The sequence below is a fragment of the Acomys russatus genome, chromosome 19 (assembly GCF_903995435.1).
Source record: "Acomys russatus chromosome 19, mAcoRus1.1, whole genome shotgun sequence".
Classification (NCBI taxonomy): Eukaryota; Metazoa; Chordata; class Mammalia; order Rodentia; family Muridae; genus Acomys; species Acomys russatus.
In genome coordinates this window covers 61202047-61212459 of record NC_067155.1, presented here as the reverse complement: position 1 = coordinate 61212459, position 10413 = coordinate 61202047, and the positions used below count along the sequence as shown (strand labels likewise).

Below are 10413 nucleotides of genomic sequence, written 5' to 3'. Positions count from 1 at the left end.
CTGGAAGAGCAGGCGGCACTCTTAACCACTGAGCCATCTCTCCAGCCCCGCCGAGAAACCCTGTCTTGAAAAACCAAAAAAAGAAAGAAAAATGTCTTGGGAAACAGAAACGTAATACAGAGGCATGCCATGAACACATGACAGGTCATGGCCAGCAATCAGAAGGAAGGGTGACCACCAAAGAGTGTTCAGGAAAGGACCGCACGCAACCAGGAGAAGGAGTCAAGTCAGGCACAGGGCCATGTTTCCTGTGTCTGTGTGAGCTTTCCCAGAAACGACCTCAAAGGTCCAAACCATAATGAGTTCTGTATGCCACCTCCCGCAGACTGCAGGCTGCACGTTATTCCGTGGGTGCTAGAAATGGTACCCCAGCTCAGGAAGAAAGTCATTCATGCATGGCATGGCCCCAGTTCTTCCCTATGAGTGTTGACACATTTCAATCAATCATCCAGAAAGACATCTATTGATAAGACAGACAATGAGGAAAGCTTGGAGTGTTGGGGACACCCAGGGAGAACCTGAGACAGACACGGAAAGCCATAAGTTGGTTCTCCTGAGTAAGGCTCTCACCAAGTTGGGCATGGTGGCGCATGCCTTTCATCCCAGTACTCAGGAGGCAGACACAGGAGGAGCTCTGTGAGTTCGAGGCCAACCTGGTCTACAAAACAAGTCCAGAACAGCCAAGGTGACACAGAGAAACCCTGTCTTGAAACACGCCCCCCCCCCCCAAGAGTGGCCAGGCCCTCCCCAAATGCCTACTTAGTTCACCCGGGCTTCTAGAATCTTCACTCAGTCTCTGCTTCCACTCTCCCCAGGGCCTTCCTGTCCTGGCTCTCAGTTGCCAGCTGAGGTCTATGTGAATCTGATCAAGGCTAGTGAGTACCCAGGGAATTTCTCCCCGTCCTTCAGCGAGCTGCAGAGAAACTTCGTGAAACATCGGCCTACTAAGCTGAAGAGCCTCCTGCGGTTGGTCAAACACTGGTACCAGCAGGTGAGGGGGGCCATCAGGGTGAGGCCTGGAAAAGTTTATCAAGGGGAGACAGGGCTGGGGGAGGAGTGGGAGGAGGCTAGGACACCGGCAAGCTGCAGGCACAGTCTCCTTCCGCTGATGTCTGCTACTGCCGCTTCTGACTGGTAAAGCCCAACAAGTTCAAGATGAGGGAGAAGAAAGATCCCTTTAAATCTGTTCGTACTGTTCAGCCTCTTAGTGCTGTCAGCTTCTGAGTCCCGGTCCTTACTGAGTGAATGGGTCTGTGGTAACTACTTTTCAAATATCACATATAGTTTATCTGATAAGAACTCAGTATGTTTCAGTGTACTTGGTGTGGAGAGTTACCTGAGCTGAGCAAAGGAAGAACCGGAAACAGCCCCACCACACACACGCACACACGCACACACACGCACACACACGCACACATCCGCATGCACGCATGGTAGGGGGCAGTCCTGCTGTAAACAGAAGAGATACACTAAGAGAAAGGTGAGGTGTGGTGACACACACCTGTAACCCCAGCACTTAGGAAGCAGAAGCTGAACTAGAGTGAGCTCCAGGCCAACCTGGGCTACACAGGGAGACCCTGTCTCGAAAACAAGTAAACAGGAGCCAGAGAGATGATTCAGCGCTTAAGAGCATGGATGTACTCTTCCTGCAGGGGACCCGAGTTCAGTTCTCAGCACCCACACCAGGCAGCTTGAAACTGCCTGTCACTGACTGCTCCAGAGGATCCAATGCCTCTGGCTCCCATGGAGATCCACAATGGCACGCTCATACACACACACACACACACACACACTATTAAAAATAAAATAAATCAGCCGAGAGTGATGGCACACCCCTTTAATCCTAGCACTCGGGAGGCAGAGGCAGGCGGATCGCTGTGAGTTCAAGGCCAACCCGGTCTACAAAGGGAGTCTAGGACAGCCAAGGCTACACAGAGAAACCCTGTCTCGAAAAACCAAAAAAATAAAGTAAGTCTTTTTTTTAAGGAGTCTGGTAGAATTTGATGGCACTGTCCATTCGACCAGTGAGTATTCATCTGCAGTTACACTTCCTCAGTTTGCTATCCTGGAGTGAGGAAAGAGTCGCCCCGGATGGGTTATATTATAGTCAATCTACTCTTTTTAAAGAATTAGCTCTCAGGGATGGGATAACAACTGAGATGTAATATGAATAAATTAATAAAATATATTTTTAAAAAAAGAATTAGCTGTCAGGTAGAATGCTCATCTCTAAGGCCCTCTTGTTCCCATCACACACACACACACACACACACACACACACACACAACTAGTCTCGGCCTCAGAAAAAATTAAAAGGAACTATGTCTTAGTTTGGGTTACTATTTCAATGAAACACCATGACCAAAAGCAACTTAGGGAGCAAAGGGTTTATTTAGCTTACATTTGCACATCACTGTCCATCTCTGAAGGCAGTCAGGACAGGAACTCAAACAGGGCAGGAACCTGGAGGCAGGAGGCCATGGAGGGTGCTGCTCACTGGCTTGCTCCCCGTGGCTTGCTCAGTCTGCTTTCTTATAGAACCTGGACCACCAGCCCAGGGATGGCTCCACCCACAATGGGCTGGGCCCTCCCCATCATTCACTAATTTTTTTTTTTTTTTTTGGTGGTTTGTTTGTTTGTTTTTGTTTTCCAAGACAGGGTTTCTCTGTGTAGCCTTGGCTGTCCTGGACTCGCTTTGTAGACCAGGCTGGCCTTGAACTCACAGCGATCCACCTGCCTCTGCCTCCCAAGTGCTGGGATTAAAGGCGTGCACCACCACACCTGGCATCAATCGCTAATTAAGAAAATGCCCTACAGGTTTGCCTACAGCCAGATTTTATGGAGACATTTTCTTAATTGGGGCTCCTCCCTCTCAAATGACTTTTACCTTGTGTCAAGTTGACATAAAACTATCCGGCCGAAGCTGATATCCGTAGTTTTACATTTATAAGTATAGCTCAAAATTAAACATAGCAGGGCTGGGGAGACAGCTCAGTCAGTAACATGTTTGAGGCACAATTATCACAACCTGAGACCAGACTCCTAGCACCAATGTGAGAAGCCAAGCACAGCTGCCCTCACTGTGCAGGACAGCCAGGGCCTGGAGGCTCCCTGGGGCTTGCTGGCCAGCTGGGTCTAGCCTGTTAGCAAGATCCCGTTCAGGAGAAGAGCCTGTCTCTAAATGTGGAGAGCGACTGAGGAAAGCACCTCTCACTGGCCTGTAACCCGCCATAACATGCATACATATTTTCACACACCTCTACATACGTACACAAAGTCTGATGTCTTGGTGAGTTAACCCTGCTTGCCTCACAAGCTTGGCGCCAGGAGTTTAATCTGATCCCAGGAAACCACATAAAGGTTGACTTGAAGTCTACTGGACTGACCTAGGCCTTTAATCCTAAAATAGGGAGGCCCACAGAGGGAAAGCAACTTTGCCAAGGTCACACAGCAAGTGGGCAGCACAACTAAGGTTAGACTTTGACTTTTCCACCCCTGGACCTCACGCCATCTTCACATTCAATCTTGGCTTTCTTCTCTGTCTCTTCCCCCTCTCTCTACAGTATGTGAGAGAGAAGTGCCCCCGGGCCTACCTGCCCCCTGTCTATGCCCTGGAGCTGCTAACCGTCTATGCGTGGGAAGCAGGCACCCAGGAGGATGCAAACTTCAGGCTGGATGAAGGCCTCGTCACAGTGATGGAGTTGCTCCAGGACCACGAACTCATCTGTATCTACTGGACCAAGTACTACACACTGGAGCACCCAGCCATCGACACCTTTGTCAGAAGACAGCTCAAGAGAGAAAGGTACCGGCCCCTGCTTGCCACCAAACCTCACAGAAAAGAAAACAAGAGAGGCAGACAGACAGACAGACAGAGACAGAGAGAGACTGGGAGAAATATGGAATCTTATGACTTGGTTTATTAAGTATGGGCCGAGACTGCCACAGACAGCAGTTGACATTGAAATCTCCAAGGGACAGATATTAGTTCAAAAGCCAATCAAGGTTTCCCAAGAGTCTTGGGTGATATGAGTCTGTTCCTCATTACCCAAAGCCACCCTCAGTGCTTTCCTTAAAAGCCATGAGAAAACACAAAGGCGCTGGCCAAGCACGCTCAAGGACCAGGTCTGATCTGATCCCAACGCGGGCACAGGTGTGGACGGGTAGGAGTTTGCCATCATTTTCATACCTGGTACAGTTGGGGTGTGCCCATAACCCCAGTGCAGGAGGGTAAAACTCAATAATCACACAGCTGGGGTAACATAGTGAAAGGGAATCCTAAAAAACAAACAAACAAAAAACAAAAACAAAGCTAAGGACCAAAGAGATGGGAGATGGCGGCTTAGTCAGGAAACTGTGTCCTGCTATCCTGAATAGCATTCAGATCCCCCGCACCCGAATAAAAACTGGGTGGGGTACACACCTGTAATCCCAACTCAGGGAAGCAGAAACAGATCCCCTGGACCTTGCTAGCCAACCAATCTGACCAGATATTCAAGCACCAGGTCCTGTGGAAGATCCCAGCTCAAAAACTAAGGTAAAGGGGCAGGAGAGATGGCTCAGAGGTTTAGAGCACTGACTGCTCTTCCAGAGGTCCTCAGTTCAATTCCCAGCAACCACATGGTGGCTCACAGCCATCTATAATGTGATCTGATGCCCTCTTCTGGTCTGCAGGTGTACATGCAGCAGAGCACTGTATAAATAATAAAAAGTCTTTAAAAACAAAAACAAACAAAATATAAGGTAGAAAAATAGTTGAAAATGCCTAATGCCTGAATGCACACAGGAGCACACACACAAATTAAATGTCATTTTTAGATTCTTGGGGCACCAAGGCCAGCCCCAGTTCTCTCTCTCTCTCTCTCTCTCTCTCTCTCTCTCTCTCTCTCTCTCTCTCTCTCTCTCTCTCTCTCTCTCACACACACACACACACACACACACACACACACACACACACGCACACCTGAGACAGGGTTTCTCTGCACAGCCTTGGCTGTCCTGGACTCACTTTGTAGACCAGTCCGGCCTCAAATTCACAGGGATCCACCTGCCTCTGCCTCCCCAAGTGCTGGGATTACAGGAGTGATCCACCACACCATGCCCAGCTAGATGTCATTTTTAAATTAACAAGCCAAGAGAAAATTGGGACCTACAATGTATACTGCTGAGGGTCACAGAAAATTCATGTTACATATGTTTGTGGTGCATGATCTGTGCTAGACACAGCATAAACCATCAGAACTGTAGCCCAAGCCAGCATTGCCCTACATGTATGGCCTTGACCATGACCACCCCGCTGATGGCTGGATCCAATTCCACTTGCCAGCGCTGGCCTCCCAGTGCCCCTAGTTTTCCCTTCACAGGCACACATCTCTCCAAGCAGCCCTCAACCAATGGCTTGGAGTCGGCGATAAACACCAAGCTCTCTCTGAGGTCCGGTGAGAGCAGACTGGCTCCTGACTTCTGCTCTACTTCCCAGGCTTCCCCAGGGGTCTCTAGCTGCCTGCACTGACCTTGGTGCTTGCCTGTTCCCACCCCATCATGCCATCTAGGTTTTGTTTTTTTGTTTTGGTTTTGTTTTGGTTTGGTTTGGTTTTTGGTTTTTCGAGACAAGGTTTCTCTGTGTAGGCCTGGCTGTCCTGGACTCACTTTGTAGACCAGGCTGGCCTTGAACTCATATTTATTCACCTGCCTCTGCCTCCCGAGTGCTGGGATTGAAAGCATGTGCCACCACCTCCTGACTTAGAGAGAGGATTTATTCTTAGGAACTAACTTCAGGCTCTTAGGCAGAGCTGCAGTTTCCCCTTTCCTCTTTCCCTGTTCTCTCCTCCTGCCCCCTGCCTCTGCTCCCCATTTCTTCCCAGTTAGAGGCCTCCATCATGCCTGGTAGAGCCCCCAGGGGAAACTACCTGATGCCTGCACACAGCCTGCAGAGCCTGCTGGCTCATCTGCCAGCTCAAAGAATGAGCCCATCCCTGCCCCATCCCTGCCCCATCCCTGGGGACAGCACAGACTGTTCCCTGATCATCAGGGTCAGATAGCTGCAGGACACTAGGAGCCTCAGCAATGGAGCTCAAGGTGGCCAGTCCACCTGTTAGCCCGCTTTCATGTTCTGTCACAGAGACAAAGTCCCAACGTCAAGGAATACAAAGTGTGGTTTTTATTTATGAGCTTGGGGTCCACCTCAGGCAGTCTTCTAAGAGGCCCAATCAGGGGCCGCTCAAAAAGCAAAAACAAAAAACAAAAAAAGAACCCAGCATGGTGGCTCACACCTTTAATCCCAGCACTCAGGAGGCAGAGGCTGGCAGATTGCTGTGAGTTCGAGGCCAGCCTGGTCTACAAAGCAAGTCCAGGTCAGCCAAGGCTACACACAGAGAAACCCTGTCTTGAAAAACCAAAAGCAAAAACAGATTCTGTTCACGTCAGTAATACTTAATCATTCAGTGTTTGCAAGCTGGAGAGTCATCTTAGAGGCAGCCAGAGCTCTGCTGTGTTGAGGCAGTAGAACCAGGACAGCCTAGAACCTTCCCTGTCAGCCATGAGAGTTTCAGGTCAGCTGAGTAGTGGCACACGCCTTTAATACCAGCACTCAGGAGGCAGAGGCAGGTGGATGGATATGAGTTCGAGGCCAGCCTGGTCTACAGACTGCATTCCAAGACAGCCAAAGCTACACAGAAAAGCCCTATCTTAAGAAGAAGAAAAAAAGGAGAGAGAGAGAGAGATTAAGGTCTAGGGCTCCAGTCCCTCACCTCTATAACAGGGAATGATAATAATAATCCCTTCTAATGCCGGGCAATGGTGGTGCACGCCTTTAATCCCAGCACTCCAGAGGCAGAAGCAGGTGGATCTCTGCAAGTTCGAGGCCAGCCTGGTCTACAAAGTGAGTCCAGGACAGCCAAAGCTACACAGAGAAACCCTGTCACAGGAAGAAAAAAAAAAATACCTTCCAGAATTATAAGGACGATTAAAGCGGGCTCACTTGGGTTCTGGCCCAGTGGTGGTGTCACTGTTATCAAAGGTCATTTAGCAACTTTGTCCTCAAACTTGTGCGACCTGTCATGACCTTGGGAGGCCTCCCCCGCCAGGGTGGACATCTGTTATTGTTCCACGAAACACCTTGCAGCCTCATCCTCTCCATCCCTTAAAATATATATATATATATATATACACATACACGCTCTGTTTTCATGCACACCAGAAGAGGGCATCAAATCTCATTATATATGGCTGTGAAGCACCACGTGGGTTGCTGGGAATTGAACCTGGCTCCTCTGGAAGAGCAGCCAGTGCTCTTAACTGCTTGCTGACCATCTCTCCAGCCCCCTCCATCCCTCAAATTCTTTGCAACTTCCCAAGGAGAAGAGTTCTTGAGAAATCTCACCTTCTCCATGCCCTTGCTTTCCAGTGATACCCAGTCAAAGCCCTTGATGGACAGCTCTGGGGGATGCAGAGATGCTCAGTGGCTAGAAAGGATGGTGGCTGGGAGCACCTCCCTAGCCTACAGTTTCCAGACTGGAAAGAGCCGGGCATCCTCTCTCTGTTACAGGCCCATCATCCTGGACCCAGCAGACCCAACCCACAATGTGGCAGAAGGGTATAGATGGGACATAGTTGCTCAGCGGGCCAACCAGTGTCTGAAACAGGACTGTTGCTATGACAACAGGGATACCCCAGTCCCCAGCTGGACCGTGAAGGTAATGATGGGAGACAGATCAGTGGGAAAAGCAACTTGCTGCTGACGACCTGAGTTCAATCCCTGGTACCCTGAAGGTTGTCTGCGCTCTCTCTCTCTCTCTCTCTCTCTCTCTCTCTCTCTCTCTCTCTCTCTCTCTCTCTCTCCCTTCCTCCCTCCCTCCCTCCCTCCCTCCCTCCCTCCCTCCCTCTCTCTCCCTCCCTCCTTCTCTCTCTCTCTCTCTCTGTTTGTAATTCCTCAAATTAAATAAAACACATGCCAGGCCAGGCAGTAGTGGTGCAAGCCTTTAATCCCAGCACTCAGCAGGCAGAGGCAGGTGGATCGTTGTGAGTTTGAGGCCAGCCTGGTCTACAAAGTGAGTCTAGGATAGTCAAGGCTACACAGAGAAACCCTGTCTCAAAAAACAAAAAACAAACAAAAGACAGGCCAGGCAGTATTGACACATTCCTTTCATCCCAGCACTCGGGAGGCAGAGGCAGGTGGATCGCTGTGAGTTCGAGGCCAGCCTGGTCTACAAAGTGAGTCTAGGATAGTCAAGGCTACACAGAGAAACTCTGTCTGGAAAAAACAAAACAAAACAAACAAAAAAGACACAAGCTAGGCGGTGGTGGTCACGCCCTTCATCCCAGCACTCAGAAGGCAGATGCAGGCAGATCTCTGAGTTCGAGGCCAGACTGGTCTACAGAGTTCCAGGACACCAATGCTACACAGAGAAACCTGTCTTGAAAAAGAAAAACAAAACAAACAAACAAAAAACAGCAGCAAAAAATTAGCACTACAGCTTGAAGAGCAAAAAACCGAGTGTGGGGATGAGCAGTGTATATGTGGAAACAAGAGACTGCAGAAGGCAGAGAGAGACCAGGGATCTAAAATAAGGCACAGACTGCGAGTGAGAGACTGCCTGCCAGCAGATAAGCAGGAAAGTATAGGCCTCGTGGTCAGTTTATGAAACAAGGATTGTGTAGCCCTGGCTGTCATGGACTTCCGACATAGACCAGGCTGGCCTTGCACTCACAGAGATCCTCCTACCTCTGCCTCTATAGTACTGGGATTAAAGATGTGCGCCACCACACCCAGCCTATGTCTCTGGGATTTTTGAAGCAAGGCCTCACTGCATATCCCAGAATACTCATAAATTCATAACCCCTCACCCCCCCCACCTCGCTCTGAGCACAGGAATGACACATACATGTCACCCCTGCTGGGCTGCAGCGTCTTTCTTTCTTGAAAACTTTACAAGCTGGGGGTTTAGAATCCTTCAAAGCCCCGCTGTGCCCTCTGCTCCTTTCGCCATGCAGTGACCATGAGGGCCACGTGGACACAGTCACTTTGTCTACTAAGTGGGAGGAGAGATAGCCTCATGGGGCTGAAACCGTACTCGAGGGAGGTGCCTAGCATTAGCACCTACAAAGTCACCAGCACTCCCTAAGCATTTGCTGACAAGGGGGCAGGGCGGGGCGGGGGCGGGGGGGAGTGTCAGGTAGCTGTTTTGCTATTACAAAGATGACTCTGGAAAGGGCATTTGTAAGTCATCAGACAGAAAGATGAGCCTAACCCTGCCTCCTGCCCCATCTCTTGCAGAGAGCGCCAGACATCCAGGTGACCGTGGAGCAGTGGGGTCACTCTGACTTAGTCCTCTGGGTGAACCCTTATGAACCCATAAAGAAACTTAAAGAGAAAATCCGACTGAGCCGGGGCTACTCGGGCCTGCAGCGCCTGTCCTTTCAGGAGCCCGGCGGCCAACGGCTGCTCATCAGGAGCCATTGTTCCCTTGCCTACTATGGCATCTTCTCCGACACCCACATCTGCCTGCTGGACACGGTCTCCCCCGAGATCCAGGTCTTTGTGAAGAACCCGGATGGCAGGAGCTACGCCTACGCTATCCACCCCCTTGACTTTGTCCTGAGCCTGAAACAGCAGATTGAAGACAGGCAGGGCCTCCCGACCCAGGAGCAGCACCTGGAGCTCCAGGGCCATGTCCTGGAGGACTGGTTCGACTTTAAATCCTATGGCATCCAAGACAGTGTGACCCTCACCCTGTCCAAAAAGAGAAAAGGGAGAGCTCCATTTACCCCCAGCTAGTTTCCTCTGTCAACATCTCTGAAAGTTATGGGTTGTTTGTTTGTTTGTTTTTTGTTTTTTGTTTTTTTTAAATTTTTTGCTCACTATCTCATCTGAGACTCAGCCTAGCCATCCCTCTTTCCAGCCCTCTGCTGGGATGGTTCAAGTCTTCGGTACCCAGCAAGTAGGGAGCCAGAAGAGACGAGAGAAGTCAGAAGTCGTAAGCAACCAGACAACAGCCAGACCCTGTGTGACAATGGAATTCTGTAGTCCCATGGGAGGCCATACCAGGACCTCTGCAATCCCCATGGCCACAGTGAAGGACATGGGTCAGTAAGCGGCAGTCTCACTAATAAACTGGTTTTTGCTTGTTCACACACAGGAAGTGAAACAAGCTTCCCAACCAATCACAGGGACCCTGCTTCAGGTTGTCCCACCTCCAAATTCCCCATGCCAACCACCACCGTCAGAGCATAGCTGAAGCTGTCCCCTGTGCCTGCCCACCACTTCCTACTCAAGTCGGCCTGCCTCTGACTATCCAAGGCAAGGGAGGGAGTGCATCAAGTTCCTTTCAAACTGAGAATAAATGGCCTTTGTTTCTTCCTAATGATTGGTCTTCATTAACTGCCGCAGAGGCCTCTCAACTCTCGGGATTGACG

At 50.1% G+C, this 10413-nt stretch overlaps 1 protein-coding gene across 1 annotated transcript in view; it reads left to right on the top strand.

Annotated features, from left to right (window-relative positions):
• Window positions 1–9807, top strand: part of Oasl (2'-5'-oligoadenylate synthetase like) — a 17185-nt gene extending 7378 nt beyond the window's left edge. The window contains exons 3-6 of the mRNA XM_051161681.1: window positions 816–991; window positions 3564–3805; window positions 7547–7694; window positions 9275–9807. Coding sequence (XP_051017638.1) covers window positions 816–991; window positions 3564–3805; window positions 7547–7694; window positions 9275–9775 — 1067 coding nt within the window. The 3' untranslated portion in view covers window positions 9776–9807. The remainder of the gene's footprint in view (window positions 1–815; window positions 992–3563; window positions 3806–7546; window positions 7695–9274) is intronic.
• The last annotated feature ends 606 nt before the right edge of the window (window positions 9808–10413 follow it).